This window comes from Microtus oregoni, unplaced genomic scaffold, assembly GCF_018167655.1.
Source record: "Microtus oregoni isolate MIOR12 unplaced genomic scaffold, Mior012 000050F_009, whole genome shotgun sequence".
NCBI lineage: Eukaryota > Metazoa > Chordata > Mammalia > Rodentia > Cricetidae > Microtus > Microtus oregoni.
In genome coordinates this window covers 409,020-427,998 of record NW_024543233.1, presented here as the reverse complement: position 1 = coordinate 427,998, position 18,979 = coordinate 409,020, and the positions used below count along the sequence as shown (strand labels likewise).

General features: G+C 40.3%; 1 protein-coding gene across 1 annotated transcript in view; it reads right to left on the bottom strand.

Annotated features, from left to right (window-relative positions):
* Nucleotides 1-4,292: 4,292 nt before the first annotated feature.
* LOC121436944 (probable E3 ubiquitin-protein ligase MID2) overlaps nt 4,293-18,979 on the bottom strand; it is a 31,203-nt gene continuing 16,516 nt past the window's right edge. Inside the window, exons 3-4 of the mRNA XM_041636856.1 lie at nt 5,769-5,864; nt 4,293-4,427 (exon numbers count right to left, since the gene is read on the bottom strand). Of these exons, the coding sequence (XP_041492790.1) occupies nt 4,338-4,427; nt 5,769-5,864 (186 nt within the window). The 3' untranslated portion in view covers nt 4,293-4,337. The remainder of the gene's footprint in view (nt 4,428-5,768; nt 5,865-18,979) is intronic.

Here is an 18,979-nt window from a genome sequence, read left to right as displayed (position 1 = left end):
TTCTCTCCCAAAGGCCATTAGTGTCTTTTTTGATGTATCTGTAACAGTGGATTCTGTCAAATCTTCCACACAGTGAAGGTTTCTTTTTCCTTGACATTTTGAGTCTCTGTCTCTGACGGCTTTTCTCTTCTCTCCTGATATCCCATATTCAGCCAGCTGCTGCTTACCAGGCATTTCCTATCTGACTTTCTAATCCAAACACAACAAACCACCAATGTCTAAAAAAGAACTCCTGTATTTCCTCATCCAGTTAAAAGCAATAGATGTGTTCATTCAGTGAAGGAAGAAATAAACCAGTGGATTATCTTAGAACTACCTTATACACAGTCACTCATAGCATCACCAAGTTACATAACTCTACCTTATAGAAACATTTTAATTTTATCCCTTCCTCCCTAAGCTTACTGTCACTTACTCCAGAAGGCCCTCCACTTTTCCCTGTATTGAATGAGATCTGCAGATTCAAGGTGGTATGGCAATAGACTTTCCCAGTATCAGTAAAATCTATGTAGTCTTTTTGTCTTCAGTTGTGGCCTGTAAACCTGCTCCATTTACCATCTCAGTCTTGACGATTTTTCTAAGCACAGATTTTTTATCAAGCTAGTCATCTGCTTAAAGTCATTCTGTAGATCCTTAGACTCCTTAGGATAAAGTCTGGAGTTTATCTACCCATGGCATGCGAAGTCCATCATTTTCTGGGTCTAAGCTATTTCTCCAGACTTGCCTCTTGCAATGATTCTCAAATTTTAGATTTGGTGGAATCAAATTTCTTCTAGTCCCCTCAATATCTCTATGCCGGTCACCTCTTTATATTCCTCCATGCAGCCCCTTAAATCATTTATCTCCTTTTCGTTGGCAAAAGTTGATTCACTTTCGAGATAACTCCACCTTCATTTCCACTCTGCATTCTTTTCTAAGTCCCCCGAGCACACCTAGATGTTTCTTCCTCCGTGCCAGCCAGCCTGTCATCTTGCATTTGTCTTCATTACAACAAGGATTCCTTCACATTCGATTTGCTACTTTGTCTGACAGCTTCTCGGCCAATCTGCAAGTTCCTCGGAGGCAGGAACCATTTTCTATTTATTGTTATACACCCAGAGCATAGAGTAACACTTTTCCCCTGCGAGCTGACATTTTCACCTTCATTAATATCTCTGTTGCCTACCACTTGAGGGTTATTTTTCCTCCTTCGGCATTTAGCTGAAATGCATTTTCTCATTAAAAAAAATCCCCTGATTGGACTCACTTCACTGTAATTACTCATTCATTTTTATTATGTCCTCGGTGTGTGCGTTCAAATGGTTTAGATTCTATTCTTAATTCTAGCTCAACCACCTTATGTATTTAAGGATCACTTTTGAAACCATGATTGCAGAGCTCTTAAAAATTAATTTCCTTTAAAATATCCATTTTTTTTCCACTCAAAGAAATGGTTAGACTCCTGTTAAACATACTTTTGCCCACCCTAAACCAAGCACCCAAGTAACAGAAACAGAAATGAAGAACAAAAAGCCACCTAAACTTTCAAGAACAAAGAGAAGATATTCAAAAATAATTGGAGCTAAGAACTGGTAAGAGACATAAAGCTTAAATTTCTCGATGTAAGGGAGGCTCCCCTCCCGCGCCACCCAGAGGCTGTCTCTTCATCGCTTTTGTTTCTTCCTCGTGGACAGGGCAGTGATGTCCAGCCCTACAAAAGGCTTGAGAAGAGCCAGATGGTATCAACTTGCCCACAGAGCTTCTGAGGTGGATTGGCCCTTGTAGTGTAGCAGTTTGGGAGAGGAATAAAAGAGAATGGCAGCCAAAATATTCAGCAAAGTGTTGTTTGTTTGTTTGTGTAATGTGCTCAGGGTCTGAAAGCTCTGAACAGAAGTAAACAAAGGGAGAGGGGATTCTGCTACCCTCATTTGTACTCCCTACACTGCACGCTGCTCTTCTTTTCTTGCTAGAGGCTCTGCTTTCCCTAGCCAGTCAATAAGTTCCTGGAGATCATCAGCCGCCTGTCACATGCTTCTTTTGTATTCTCTAAACCTTTCAGCACACCGAGTACATAGTGTATGCTCAAGAAACACTGTTGACGCACTGATTACTACGTAGTTAACTATTTTCCTTCCCTGGCAAATTTTCAGGAATGCCTATTATTCACAAAACCGTGGCGTCTTGGAAGCCAAAAGGAAGCAACCATCTGTTGGTATACATTTTTCCTTAGCTATGCGTTATACAGAGATTTCCTTTGGAAAAAATAAACAAAGGATGCTTGATGAGCCAGGACAAAGAACTAAATATAGAGTTCAAGTGGCCAGAGTATCAAGGTCAAAGCATGCCCTTCCTTAGCCAGATTAAAGGAGAGCTATGGGCCTGCACTGAGCTCTTTCCTGTGTTCTCCAGCTCCAAATGAAATGATTTTCAACCACCTATTCTGGGGATTCTACTAGCTGAGCCTCAAGTGTAAGATACACAGAATTCATCTAATAATCCTGCAGTGATCTTAATGTCTGTCTCTGTAATAATAGGAAGAGCCCAGCTTTGTTTACTTTCTGAGGAGAATAGAGAACAGAGGACAACTAGAATGGGAGGCAGTATTTATGGACTCTTTATGAGAAGTCGGTCTGTGACAAAAACACTCCCAAACAATAAGGAAGGGGAACAGGTTTGGCAGGAATATAACCTATTCCTGTTCTTGCCAAAGCGTTGTAGCTGGCATCTTCCACCACTGCCCAATGCGAAGTGCTTGAATTACACTGTGAATATAGTAGTCATTCTCTACAGACAAATCTAGATGAGATAAAAATGGGGGGGGGGGGAATCCAGACACCATTCAGTGTCTGGCTCTCATAATTAGCATTATCCTACTATTTATTTCATTGTATAAAGTACTTACAAGTGTTGTTGAACTCTCAAGTCCCTTCTTTACTGCATTATTAATCCCGGGGCTTGTCCTGAAGCCTTTTGGACATACAGCTCTGTGTTGAATGAGTATAATAGACAGCCTGCATGCACCCTATTATTAAAGGGGAAGGTGAGGGCCTATCTCTTAAGCTTTCAGAAAAAGATGATGTCATAAAGAACAGCCATGAACTCCAGAAACCATCCTAGAGGGGCCCTGTTCAGGACAAGATCTTAAAAAATATGAATGTGTTGAGAATTTACACAATAGATTTTAATTACATTCACCCACAAACCCTTTCCCCAAACTCCTGCCAGACTCGCTGCCACTTCGTTACCACCCTCCTAACTTCACTCAGGAGAGAATCCTAAACTGAGTGGACTATACATTATTAACTCCTAAACTACAGAATCATGTTCAACACTCTTAGATTGTCTCACTGCTCTTTGTTGGTTCCCAGTTAATGTTTCTATTCCATTATCTATAGCCCCTGTACAGGTGTAACCACACCAGAGGGGATTTTTACAGTGTGTGAGCCATTCTGTGTGCAGATAGGATGCCTAAGCTATTTTCCTGTACCTAGCATGATGCCATACATTAAAAGCTAGTAGCAAAAGCTGCTCTTTTGTGTAGCCAGAGCAGACAGTGGCTCACATAATGATATTTAACAAGCATCCCTAAGGGTGCTATTTAAATAGCTACTTTGCTGGATCGCTATGGGATTTCCACTTACTTTATTTATGCATGGTAGTGCTAGCACTTCTTCCTCAAGGCACAGGTTAACTTCTGAGTGCTAACTTCAGAAAGCTACTTTGGAACTTTGCATCATAGCCCACTTCTTGGGCTATGATATTGCTCCCTGGTATAAAACACTTGCCTAGCATTTGCCCCAGCACCCAAAGAAAGAAAACTCACCTGTTATCCAAAGGCCAGAGTGCATCTTCCCCTACTAACACAATGGTGGATTATTTTATGAGGCCTGCTGCTACCACTTCAAAAGAACAGAGCAAGTAATAAAAAGAACTGGTTTCCAGAATGGCCTATGAAAGGTTGAAAGTGTGCTATGCTTAGGCGAGGCTGGCCAGGATGATAAATTTCCCAGGGATCAGGAAAAGAGATTCTAACATGAAAGAGCAAAGGGATAAACTACAACTTTGCTTTTTTCCTTATTACTTTCTCTGTACTTAATAGTCTTTTGATTAGAACAAATGCAAGGACAGTTTTATTTTTTAATCATATTTTATTCACTATTATCTGTTACTCCCCTGTTAATCATGCAAATTCTAAACTGAGGGATCCCTCATCCAATTTTCTGCTTACAATCCTCTCTTGTCCCCTCGACACTGTAGATTTCTTACACTGTAATCTGACAGCATAATCAGAAGCATTGATAAAAATGGAACGCAGAGGGATTCCGATTGGCTGAAAACTACTCAGAAATAATAACTTTCTACTTTGTTTTTTCCTTCTCGGAAAGGGTGAGACCGTAGAGAAAAAGAACAAAATAAAAAGACATTGACAGAGCCATGACTTGCGAAATCTGGAAAAGAAGCCAAAAGCGTGGTGTCAGTTCAACCTGACATTTTATAGGTAAGGACACTGTCAGGGTCCTAACCTACTTACCCTCATGCAAGCACTTATTTCATAGAAGAGGCAAGTCAGGAATTCAGTTTTCCAACACTCCAATGCTTCTTCTCTTTTTTTTTTATGCTTCTCCCTACACCCACAACATCCCATTCTATAGTTTCACATGTGAGTTTAACCAGTACCCCATGGACTCTACCTAGATTAGTGCCCAGCAGGGATTTTATTACTAGCATATGTTCATCATTTAAGTATGTTCGCTATACTAGAAGAAGCCAAAAACTTTAAGAATATCAATCAGTTGGGGGATGTAGGATTACTTATTGCCTTAGGAGATATTCTTTGGTCTTAAACAGGAACCACGGACTGGGATCATGATAAAATTATTTTATCATTTAAAACAAAACAAACATGATCTCTGATACTTATCTGTCATACAAGTAAGATTAAGAGTGGATTATAAAACTCTATATAGAATCAGGAAAAAATTACCCAATCACTGCCCATGACAAATCCTCTATTTTATTGGTCTGTATTTAGATTTTAAGTATTATTATCAGTTATTCTATAAACCCACACAAAGCAAAATGATAGATGTGGAGTTTTGTATATGCTTTTAAGAGAAAGAAGAAAGAATAACACCTTTCTTTTATTCTACTGTGCCAAGGAACACTGAACTCCCCTTCTAAGCACTTTTAATATTCAATGCTGATAATAGTTATAAACCTCATACTTATACAGAATTACACAGTTCATAATTCACAGACAATTTAATCATAGGCATTATTTGTTGACTACAAAAAGACTAGGTAGGGGAATCAAAAATAAGTGAAAAGATAATGAGTGAGGATATAGCTAGGCCCAGGGCTGTGGGATGAAGAAAAAATAAGCTAGAAAGGGAGGAAGCAGTGATGATCAGAACGTCGTATTGAATGAACATAGCCCCATCCTAAGGATTCATGATCCCAAATTGACCAGTAATGATTGATTTTTTAAGTGATAACATCCATTTTGATGAGGAATCACTTTCTATATGATTCTTGTACCATCAACTGTGTGGAAAGAAGGGAGTTACTCTTCATCTGTTGTTCCCCATAAACCATCACCATCACCTAGTTCTAAAAATCATCCATATCAGTGACCTTTCTTTGAATAAAATTCCTAAAGGCATGAGATCATCTATACTACCAGTCCTTGGCCCCAAATGACTGGGCTACAGGCTGGCAAAATTGAAGTTCCTCCAAAGACGATCCAGTTCAGATCCAACGAAAGAATTACAAATATTACCGTTACCTACCTCAACCTGCTGGCAGATCTGTATTAGTTTGGCCATTTGATTTTCTAGTTCGCTGTTGCGCTTAACCAGGTTGGTGAGGTTCATCTCCAGAGTTTGCTGCCATCACAGAGGGTATGAAGCCAGCGGGAAACAGGAGAAAGGGGAAAAAAGAACAATGAACTTGAGAACCAATGTAATATGAAAATCAATAAGCCAAAAGACAGAGTTCCCTGCCTCTTTGAGGGGGGGGGGTCATGAAGGTGAGACAGAGCCTCACTCTATAACCCATGTTTGCTTCATACTTACAATGACTCTCCTGCATCAGCCCATAAAGTCCTAGGACTGTAGGCGTGCACTTCTCCATGGATATAGAACTGCAGGCCTTACACATGCTAAGAAAGTGCTGTACTACTGAGCAACACACCACCAGCTCAGTAGATTCATATCTTCCAGATTACCAGGTCTGCTACAGACTAAGAATTGTAAATGTTCCCTGATTGGGGAGGAGGTAGAATTCATGACTTTGTAGGCTACTGTAGGAATTCACTGACATTAAGGCAACCTATAGTTTTTATAATTTTATATTATCTTTAACTTTTCAAACCATTTCATAGCCATTTCCTTTTTCTCTCTAATCAGGTCCAGTTAACATAAGAAAATAAGGTGGTGATATCACCATTTTATTCATAGACTAAGAAAACTATAATTTGTGTGTGTGTGTGTGTGTGTGTGTGTGTGTGTGTGCAGGAGAGGTGCATGCTTGTGTGCGAGGGCACATACATGTGTTGTGTACACGCTTGTGAAGACCATGGGCCAACTTGGGATTTTGTTCATCAGGGGCCATCCATGTTGCCTTTTAAGAAAGAAGACTCATTTTCCTGGTGCTCACCAATCAGGCTGGCTAGTCAGGGAACCCCAGAAATCTGCCGGTCTCTGCCTCCTCAGCACTGGGGTTACAAGTCCACACCACCCTACCCAGATTTTCTCCATGGGTCCTGGGGATCATATTCAAGTCTTCATGTTTGCACAGCAAGCAGTTTACCAACTGAATTGTTTCCCTGGCCTCATAATTGAATGAATGATTGCTTCTTGCCAGACAATTTCGTATGTATTGGTACTATAGCACTCTCACAAAGAAGGATATGGTAGCATTTTAATGAGGAAAAAGTGGATGAGGGTAAAGTGTTTCATAGCTATAAACCAAGGGTGTAGCAAAGCTAGGACTGAAAACTGGATTTCTAATCAGTACACGGTGTTGAATCAAGATTCTATAATGTTTGGCATTTTTGTTTTTAACATTATGTACTTATTGGGAGGCCTCTTCAAGAAAACTATGGTGTGCTTTAAATGTGACAGTCACCAAAATCAAACGTTTTTATCTCACAGTTTTCTTTCCATAGACACAAAGAGTTTAAGACACAAAGCCTGATTCTGTCTGGAAAGTATCTACTGTTTACCCTCACTCACTGGTACACAGCTCTATGTAGGTTCATGTGAGATTCACCTTGCAGATATTTTGAACATAACACAGTAGTACCAGTACTTAAACTCTAACATATTTCCAGTTGAGCAAGCTACTATCTTCCATCCATTGTGTGAAAACTAAACTATTATGTCTCTCTGTATTGAGCTTGGACGTTCATTCTTCCCTAGCTCCAAATTTTAGCTTTGATAGCTGCTTCCCCCCCAGAACCAGTCTCAGTATATACTACTCCTTTATACACCATCTCAATACTCCATCAAATCTGTCCCAAATATAATACCCCAATTTCCTGACCCTCATTCTGGTAGTATTCTTTCCCTGGGTCATGCTCATTGTTTCGTTGCTGTCTCCATGGTGGCTATGATTTATAGCTGTTCAAAGTTCATGCTATTGAAAGAGAGGATGAGAAGGACACTGAAGAGTAAAGGGATGTAGACAAAGAGAGGGTGCTCGTGTTCTTGGATCTTTTTCTGTCTAGGAAGTAGCTGTGACTCATTAAAAACCTTGGCACTGTTTTCTGAATGTGTCACAAAGGATATATTCATAAAGATGTATGTATAGCTAGGCTGCCTAATCTGATTTCACTTGTTCTCAGACGGAATTTTGAGGACCAGCTTTACTCTGGTTTCCCTTCATGTCAGAATATGATGGCTGAAATGTGAAATAGTCTCCATAGACTCAGGGATTTGAATACTTTGGTGCTGTTTGTAGGGTATAGGAAGTGCAGTCTTGATGAAAGAAGTGTATTATTGGGGGGTGGGCTCTGAAAGTTCATAGCCCTGCCCCACGTCTAGTTCATTTTCTTTGCTTCTTTTCAACAGATGAAAGAATCATATCTCAGCTTCCTACTCCTGTCGTTATGCCCACTGCTTGCTTCCATGCTTCTCCACCATAATGGACAGTTACCCCTCTGGAACTGTAAACCAAAAGAAACTCTTTCTTCTGTAAGTTTGCTTTGGTCTTGGTGCTTTATCATAACAACAGAAAGGCCACAGTACATCTTTCTTGGTTTCCTTAGCTTTAGTTCCATGGAAGTCACTTATGCTACCTCTGCTTTCCTTCTTTATTTCTTGAGGGGTCTCTCTCAGCTTTCTTTAATTCTGCTATTATCTAAATCTGTGTTCTTAATAGGAAGAAGTGGGGAAAAGGACAAGGGAAAGGCAGCAATCACTGAATTAGACATCATCACTAAATAAATTAGGTGTCAAAGGGAAAAAGAAGAAATGACAGTTCAGAGATTTACCACAACAAAGACATATTGAGCATCTACTGTGGTCAGGGTACAGTGATGAATCTTGAAGGATAGGCGGGATTTTAACAGACAGAGGTGGCGGAAGACGGGGCATTTCAGGCATAAGGAATACGATGAGGAAAAATCAAAATAAAGCAACCAGAGTGGCAGCATACATCTGTAGCCAAAGCTACTCAGATAGCCGAGGCAGGGTGGAGAGTTGAACTTAGGAGTTTGAGCTGCTGTTCAGTTACTATGTACTGAACAATATACTAAGACTCTTTTTCTCAAGAAAAAATAATATTGTCAGGGACCAATAAACAGTTTAGTTTGACTAGAACACAGGGTACAAGGATGAAAATGGAGATCATCCCTGTTTTGCTGGGTGTGGTTGTACACACCATTAGTCCAAGCAATTGGAAAACAAAGAATGCAGATCTCTGTGTGTTCCAGGCTAGCCAGGGCTATAGAGCAAATTCCAGGACAACCAATGCTACATAATGAGGGCCCATCTGGGGGAGTGGAATAAAGTCCTGCTTTGAGGGTCTTGAATGTACAAATGGGTTTATACCTATTTGTTTTAGTACTGGGGTTTACACAGGGCTGTTGAATAAGGAAATGACATAATCGTGGCTACATTTAGGATATTAACCTAGCAGCAATATGGGGAACAGAGCAAAACAGGAAAGCCTGGGAGGCAGGGACAGTGGTTATGAAGATACCACAATATTCAAGGCAGTTGCAAATGCAGGTCTGGGCCAAGCTCAGAGGATAATCAGGAGAAACATGTTTCAGGAAAAGATTCATCACTGTCAAACGAGCAAACACCAAGAGAAATGTGAGAATTTATTTTTAAAGGTGGGGGTGGGCTAGATTGGGGAATCAGAAGTCACAAGTAACCTTTGTAAAAGGAGTTTCAGTAGGGCTTTGGAAGTAGATACTAAAGCATTCAGGGTTAGAGTACATCAGCTGGCTGCAAGCCTAGATTTCTCTCCCGAAGTTCGGCCATAGAGGGAATAGAATAGATTTCAGTTTGATCAAAGAGTCTAGTGTAAACCAGAAAGGGGAAATTACTAATGGAGCCAACCAGTCAAACATTTCCTCTTGAAGAGTAGTTCACAGTCCCAGATCAATGGAAATCCCACGTATCAAAAATCATTATATTGACCTATTTGATAAATAGCCCATTTGATTGATAAACCCAGAGAAGAAAAAAAAAGATTTAAAATTCTTTGTTTCCCACTGCAATATGTTTCCATTCAAACATGTGATTCTACTGGGAGAATTTTTTTTAACAAGTACATGAGACCTGTTGTAACACTGGCCTAAAATTGATATATCATAAATAATTCATACTGCAGAGCAGGATGGCGATCCCTGCTGTGCGTTCCTCATTTATGGCCCTGGACTGAGAGTCATGGCTTGTATAAAGCTACGGAAAACAAAAATTAGGGCTGAACACATAATTTAGGGTCTGGTTAGACTACAGGCCTTGGGTTACCATCACAAAATTATGGCAAATGGTTGGTTTGCTCTAGCCCCATAGCAATTTGCAGAATGCCAGTCCGTTCTAGCAGCACAGTTCCAGAGCTGACAAGATGACTCTAATTTCAACCTTGCTTCATTAATATGAAAAATGCTTTGAAAAATAAATCTTTGACTAATGAAAACACCATCTGTTGATGGCTTCTTGCCACTGTTTTCTTATATTATGAGACATAATTTAGGGAGGGGGAACACTGAACATTGACTTACTTCCTATTTATTTGTAAGGAATTAAAGATTCCTTTCAAGTTGGAATTGATCCTCAATAATGGACATATGCGAAGGGAAGCAGCGAACTGAAGCAATTATGCAGCCTCTCTCCTCACCCCTTCCCAAATGCCCAGCGCTCACAAATCATTTAGAACTAACATTTCTGGGCCACTCTAGGTCTGAATGACTTGGAGTGATTTGGCCATGTCTATATTGGTCTTGTCTATACCATGTCTGAGTAAACAAAGTTGATTTGTGTGTGTGTGTGTGTGTGTGTGTGTGTGTGTGTGTGTACATACACAAACTCTTTTCATGTCAAAATAAACATGTCTCTTTGTTATTGTAATTGGGTTTTGAAGAATCGCTTTGTTTTGCTCCTTTCTATGTATCCCATTTAATGAGTGGGCTAGGTTCCCTCTGTCTAAGTCCAACTAGTACAACTTTCTCCAAACAGTCGAGCCATGACAGCGAGGGAGCCAAAGTGGCAGGGGAGATTGGAATGGAGATATCTGCTGGGAGGAAACAGAGACAGGAGGTTGGCAGAGAGAGCAGGATGAAGTTCCCATTTCCTGCTGCAGGAGGTTACCTCTGAGTCTCTTTGCGCTTCCCTTTTGTGAGGGTGAGAAGCCATTTTAGTTAGGAAACTCTGAGGCCCTCTTCACCTTCTAATGACATTCTAGCTCTCACAAAATTGCACATGTGTCTAAACAGCACAAGAAGAAGGGACGATTTGGCTGTCTTCCATAATTGAGATTGTAAGAGGCCTGTGTTAGCTAAATCGGCAGTCTACGCTGATTCCATTTTCACCCGAATTCCATTTCATTTGTTTTGTATAGACTTGGCCTCTTTGTGCTCTTAGTTCCCTTTCCTAAAGAACATGATTTTCTATCCAGGACGCCAGGCACAGGCCATTCTTCTTTCAGACTGCATCCCATTTTTCAAAATACCCTCTCTGACTCACCTAAATAATCACTGCTTTTTCTTTTTAATTCTCACTTCCTTAGACACAGGTTACTTAAGGTAAGATTCTTCTTTCTTATTGACTACCTCAATAAATTCAGTCCTACAGTAAACAAGAAACAACTCTTCATTAGGGAGCCGTCCTCCAGCTGCCCAGCTCTGGTCCATGGAGGCGCATGCACTCACACACACATGAGCGCTTGCATACACTGACTTGACACAGCCTTAAGACCTGGAAAGGGGTCCAGATTTTCTGTTCATTCTATTAAGACATCTAGTATTGCCATCAAAGTCCTGCACTCTATGTAGCTTTCCAAAAGATACAGGGAGAATATTGTCTAATGCTAGGCAACATTAGAACTTTGGGGCTTTGATAGGGGAATTGAAGCTTGGGGCAGGGGAGTGGGAGTGAGAAGGAAAACAATCAACCCTAAAGTGGATCCCCATGCCACATAGTTCAGTTGTGGAAAGCAAGAGAAGAGTGGGAACAGAGAAGATCAGGGCAGGGAGTAGGAAATGGGGGGGATAAGGAACAAGGACCAAACAAAAATCATCATCATCCGAGGACTAGGAATAAAACTCAGTGATACAGCACTTGCTTAACATGTATGGGGTCCTATGTTCAAACCTCAGTGTAGTAGGGGAAGGTCAATTTACAAAATAATCGATCATCACAACACTCAAGAGGCTGAGGCAGGAAGATCACCATGAACTCCAGCCAGCAGAGTGAGAACCGGGCTCCACAAGCAAAATAAATATCAGTGCTATGATGCCCATCCTCAGCATCCTTTTTCTTTTTAATTTTCATTTCTTTCTTTCTTCTTTGCATCCTATCCATACATGGATATTACCTGTTCTCTCAAAAACCAGAAGCCAGAATGTTAATATGGTTTTCAGGGCGTATTCTACCTTCTTCTTTGTTCCTCCCAAGTGTTTATCTTAGAAATACTTACTGTGCTTTGGCTTTAGTCTGTCACTTTCTATATCAATTACATATGGCCTTTCAACAACAGAACACACCATCTGGTCGACAAACTGAAGCCCACACCCTTATGCCAGAGTTTCTTCTTTCCCCCACCATTTATTTGCTGTTGTATAGACATAAGCTATGTCCTACAATGAGATGCAGATGATGCACTAGATGTGTGGTACTCGACTTAAGGTTTGTTAGAAAATGGCCAGGCTCTCAAGCCAGGTGTCACCCCTGCCCCCCCACACACACATGTTTTCTTCAGATGTCTCTGCAAACATTGAGCACAGACCCATCCCGCCACTTCAGTCATGACCAGGAATGTTACTCAAACCATTCTGCATGCTTCCCTTCCTCTTTGGATGTATACCAGAATTAAATATTTAGCTTAAATAGGTAACTTTTACTTAGACCTTCTAAAAAAGTCTAAATATAGCACTCGATAACACTCATCAGAGTGAGCAGAAGCCAACTCTGCTCTCCTAAAAGCCTCGGGATCCCAATCTACTTTCACTGCCCCTCATAACTGCCAATCTTTTGGCTGCAATCTTTTCTTTCTCTTTCATCTGTTCTTCCTTCATATATAATTTCGGCATAAGTGTACTGCGAAAGCCAACCCTTGACCCCCTCTCAGCTCTCTTTCGCACAGCTGTACCTCCATTATGAAGCCAATTAAATCTACTCCTCTAGCCATAATTTCTCAGCCACTGGAAAAACTTGAATTTCAGTTCCTTCTAGAATCCTTGCCCTTTTAAGTCTTCTAACATTTCATGGGTTCCACCTGTCAGATGTTTAAACACATTCTGTTCTCTTAACCAGAACATCCTCATTGCCTCGCTTTGACCCCAGTCCCCAATAAGGAGGTCCAAAATCAACCAAAGTCTGGCCTACTTCTCCTCCAAGATTCACATAACCTCTCATTCTTGCACTGTCTTATAACTGTGATTTTTTTTAATTTTTTAAAAATTCATTTACATACCAACCATGTTCTTAATTGTCTGTCTCTCCTCGTTCCGCCAGGGCTGAGGTTAAGCTGTGTTTATCACTGCTACATCAACACCTTTTCTGGTACCTGGCACCTAATAGGTGGTCAGCAAATGTTTGAGGAACGAACATTGAATAACCCATAATTTCATGTTGCCTCTTCCTAACTTCCTTATTTCTGTCTTCAGTGCCTCCATTTTTTAAGACATCTCTGACTCAAACATCCTTCTTTAACTCTCTCCACCATCTAAAACCGTCATTCATCAAGCCCTGTCAGTTCTTTCTTCATGGAGTCTTTCCAGTTTGACCCTTCTTTGATTACAGATCATCTCCAATTCTCAGTTCTGAACCCAATGATATCTTTTCCCTGACCTAAACTCTGGCCTTCCAAGCATCCTGTGCAAATTTCTATCATGTCTGTCTTCCCTACTAATCTCGAAGCCCTGCTTAGCAAAGACTGCCCCTTATTTCTTGTAACTCCTCCTGCCACAATGTCCAATAAACAAAGTGAGTGTTCAGTGCCTCTTAAGTGAATGAAGGATTCTTTAGCCCAAATACCTGATGCTACAGTTTATTAATGGTTCTCCCATCTTCAGGTAACACAAAAAACAAAGGCATGATCTCAATGCACCAAATGCTCATGAACATAAGAGATATCACCAGATTTTCATCTTCCAACATAACTCCTTTAACTTCAACAATTCTTGTTTCCTATTCTCTCCTTACATGTTTTAAGTTTATGTAATAGGTTCCTTCGTCCAGTAGTGACAGACATGATTCTTATCAACCTGAGAGTGATCTGAATCATCCATCATCTTTCAGGGTATTCTCAAAGTAGTGATTTAGCTCAGACACTGGCAACTAAAAGACTTGGGACAAAACACTCTCAAAACAGAAAGGTGAGCACAGAAATAATTGGAATTTCTGTTTGCAAAACTTGCTCTTAAATCAGAGAGACAACAGAAAATATCGTCCAGCACGGGATCCCATTAATACTACATGAGTGCAGAGCCAGAGAAATCGATGAAACCTTGGAAGGAAAAAACAAGGGTTCAGATGAGCCTTAGAAAGCAGTTTTAGTAGAAATGGAATTAAAATACTCTTACTCAGACACCCACAGAAGCCATTTGCAGAATTATTCTGAATTTTTGGTTTTGTTTTAGAATCATGTTCTCTCCTCTTATTTTGAGACACAATCTTGCTATGTAGTCCTAGCTGGTCCAGAACTCACTATATAGATCTGGCACTCAAACTTGCAGTGATTCTCCCACCTACTGCTCCCAAATGCTGCGATTACAGGCACGTGCTAACATGCCCTTGCCTGTGTTTGGTTTTCTGTGATTTTTTTTGAGACACATTCTCATGTAGCCTAGGGTATACTCAGACTCACCATGAGCCAAGAAAGACCTTGAACTCCTGATCCTCTTTCCTACCAATTACTAAGATGGCAGGCATTTGACACCACATATATACATATGATGGTGGGGAAGTCTTGAACAGTTAAGAGACAACAGAGAAGCCAGCTTTATAAACAACAATAACTTTGTGGTCTTGAGTCGAAGCCTGAAGACAGAGTTAGCCAAAAAATCGCTTGACAGATAGATATAAACTTATGCACCCACACGCATCCATTACAATCATCACCACACCTTGGAGAGCACAAATCCCAACTCAATTTTTTCTGTTTTTCTTTAAATTTGGTAGAAAATGTATTAAATTGAGTGCTGTTTTTTCCTGTTATACGTAGCTACTGTGATTCTAGACCCAAGTGAGGAAGATATAGAAACAACTTTTTCCTCTACCTTCATCTATGGTTACCCACCCTGGCCTCTACTGAAGATTTTTCTAATTGAGCACAGATGTCTGGCTCATTCTTAGAATTTCCCCTAGCCTTGGGATAGATTCTCCTGAGATTCTGCCTAAGGTGTACACAGTAAGTCTGTCTTATACTCATGATCCCCACCTGTGCAACTTATCAGTGGATAGCACAGACATCCTCTCATAGTTAGACACTGGCACAATGTCATAGATTCTGCCTAAGGTGTCTATAGAAAGTCTGCCTTATGCTCATGATCCCCACCTGTCCAAATTATCGGTGGATAGCACAGACATTCTCTCATCTTCACATTCAGTGACACACTGATACAATGCCACAGAGCCATTCTCAGGCTCCAATTCATGCAAGTATGTACACACTCACAGATGATGATGCATACATATTTATGCAAATATACCCTCTTTCCAATCCAGTCTTCTCATAAAGATATGCATCTTCTCATGTTTATATTCATGCTCATATTGGTTCAGATATAATCTAATGCTTACTGGTACATAGTTATGAGGGTATCTGCCTTAGCCAATAGAAGTGAGTGTCAAGTGGGTGCACAGACAATTGACTGGGGAAAGGTGGCGGTGGAATGAGGCTAGGTGAGACTATGATAGAGTGACTGAAAAAAGACAGTAGTTAAGGTGATAAGATTCGAGAATATTTTAGTTTTTAACCTTTCAACTCTTACTGTAGCTTTCCTTTGGGCATTCTCCAAGTTTTACATCTCTCTTCTCTTTGTCTGGGGATCAACCTCTACGTGTGTGTGTGTGTGTGTGTGTGTGTGTGTGTGTGTGTGTGTGTGTCTGTGTGTGTGTCTGTGTCTCAACCTCTACTCTTGTGTGTGTGTGTGTCTCAACCTCTACTCTTGTGTGTGTGTGTCTGTGTCTGTGTCTCAACCTCTACTCTTGTGTGTGTGTGTGTGTGTCTGTGTCTCAACCTCTACTCTTGTGTGTGTGTGTGTGTATTTTCCCATGAAAGAAGCTTACTCTAATTCCAGGTAATAAGCTGTAACAATGAGACTCTTGATATGAAAGTGTAGCTTCATTTAAGAATTATTTGTAGCGATGAATTAGAGGAAATGAAATGAAAAAGAAAATGTGCTTGTTTATCCCTTTCAGGAAATTCCTCTGCCCCCCCCCCCCCAGTTTTCATCAGCTATATTTTTGGCAGGCTGTGGGCATGGAAATGTGAAGACATCATCTCAAAGAGAATTATAATAATCACATGTGATTTATACAGATGTCACCATAGGGTTAGGCAGTTGGAAAATCCAGTAATCAAAATGAATAGGCACATAAAATTAAGGACATCTCATGCTTTCGCTCATTCTCTGTACCTGAAAAATGCCAGTAGTCCACAGAAGGCATTTTCAGACTTCCAAGGTATTCCTAATGGTAAGAATCGTTTGTATCTACTAAGAAGAGAACCAAATCAATCTGTGGGCTCTAGTATACTTCTTACAAAGTAATTCTAAATCTGGGCATGGTGGCTCTTACCTATAATGCTAGCACCCAGGAAGCACATTCAGGAAGACTGTGAATTCAAGGTCAGTCTATGTTACATAACAAAACCTTGCCTCAAAATAGAACAAAAAAAACCATATCATTCTGAAGGCATAATTTATTTGGATTTCTTAAGGATATATTATGTACATCTGCTGGGTGGACACTAAAGAGGATATTGAAAAAACAAAGACATTGTATCTGGCCTCAAGGAATTATGATGTCTCTGGAGTATGTTGGAGCAGACTTGAAGGGATTGGCTTGGGCTCTAAAAAACCAGTAGAGTTCCTGAGCAGGTCAAAAAAAGAACACCGATGAAAGTAGTGAGGAAAAATAAAAGAGGCTGGATGTTCAGTTCACAGGTAAGAAGCTCATCTGAGTAGATGAACCTGGCAAATTGGAGAGTTGTGAGGGGAAAATGTAAATGAGCAGTAACTAATAAAAATCAGATTTTAGAATAACAAGTCAATTAGTAAAAGAAAGCCACTGAAATTGGCTTCTATATATAAAGCCAACTTTAGATAATATAATAATATTAGTCTTTAATAAGGGGAGGAACTGTTATAAATGGAAATTCTGAAATGTGAAGCAATTTTATAAAACTATGGCCTGTATCATGAACTAAGGTACGTGTAACTGTCAGGACCATGAGTATTGTTTGAATTAATTAAGCCACTGGAAGTCTTCTAAAGTTCATGTGTCCTGAATCACAACCCTACATGCAGACTAAACAAATAAGAACATAAACCATTATATAAGTACCGCTCCAAGTCCTCAACTTCATTTTGAGGACATGTTCAAAAATCAAGCTCGCTTCTAGTTCCTCTGACCTTTCTTCTATACTGTAATGGTTTGCCTGCTTTTTCTTGAACATTACAGGTCACTAACCCTAGTCAAGGAGGCTGTACAGAAAAAGTAGTTATAAAAGGCCAAAAGTGAAGCCCCCAAGTCAAAAAGTAAAAATAAACATTGCATCAGTTATTAACCATAAGTCAGGTGTGTGTGTGTGTGTGTGTGTGTGTGTGTGTGTGTGTGTGTGTGTATGGGGGTATATACTATCATCCTTGCCCTTTTATGACAGTTTCAGACCAGAGGAATATGCTTAACTCATTTCCCACATAGCCTCTGCCAGCTGCCTGGCTTTCTCCATTCTCCTTAGGAAGAAATCAAGTGAATAATCATAAATGATTTCTAATTTTTTAATTAAACAAAAAGTATTGCTTATGGCATTAAAAGTCAGGCTTCTCATATTCAACAAATGGTGCTGGCATAACTGGATATCAACATGAAGAAGAATGAAAATAGATCCATATCTATTGCCATGCACAAAACTCAAGTCCAAATGGATGAAAGACCTCAACATAAAACCAGGATCACTGAACCTCATAGAAGAGAAAGTGGGAAGTACACTTGAATGCATTGGCACAGGATACCACTTCCTAAATATAACCCCAGCAGCAGAGACAGTGAGAGAAACAATAATAATTCAATAAAAAATGGGGTACAGACCTAAACAGAGAACTCTCAACAGGGGAATCTAAAATAGCTGAAAGACACTTAAGGAAATGCTCAACATCCTTAGTCATCAGAGAAATGCAAATCAAAACAACTCTGAGATTCCATCTTACACCTGTAAGAATTGCCAAGATAAAAAACACTGATGACAACTTATGCTGGAGAGGTTGTGGGGTAAAGGGAACACTCCTGCATTGATGGTGGGAGTGTAAGCTGGTACAGCCCCTTTGGATATCAGTATGGCGATTTCTCAGAAAATTAGGAAACAAGCTACCTCAAGACCCAGTAATACCACTTTTGAGTATATACCCAAAGTATGCTCAATCGTATCACAAGGACATGTGCTCAACTATGTTCATAGCAGCATTGATTGTCATAGCCAGAACCTGGAAACAACCTAAATGCCCCTCGACCGAAGAATGGATAAGGAGTACTACACAGCAGAAAAAAATAACGACATCTTGAAATTTGCAGGCAAATGGATGGATCTAGAAAACATCATATTGAGTGAGGTAACGCAGACTCAGAAAGACAAATATCATGTGTATTCACTCATAAGTGGCTTTTGGACATAAAGCAAAGAAAATCAGCCTACAGTTCACAATCCCAGAGAACCTAGACAACAATGAGGACCCTAAGAGAGACATAAATGGATTTAATCTACATGGGAAGTAGAAAAAGGCAAGATCTCCTGAGTAAATTGGGAGCATGGGGACCATGGGAGATGGTAGAAGGGGAGGGGAGTAGAAGGGAGAGGAGTAGGGAAATATACAGCCCAATAAAAAACAATTTATAAAAGGAAAAAGGTCAGGCTTCTTCTCTGTTTAATGTGAAGAACTAATATCCTTTCCCACTTGGCACTGGATTGAGTAAATTCTCCAAGTCCCCTTCCCCCCAACTCTCCCTCCCTCTCTCTGTCTCTTCCTGACCTTCCCTTCCTCCCTCAGCCCCTCTCTTATACCCCCCCCCACACACAAACACATGCACACTCACATGCACAGCAC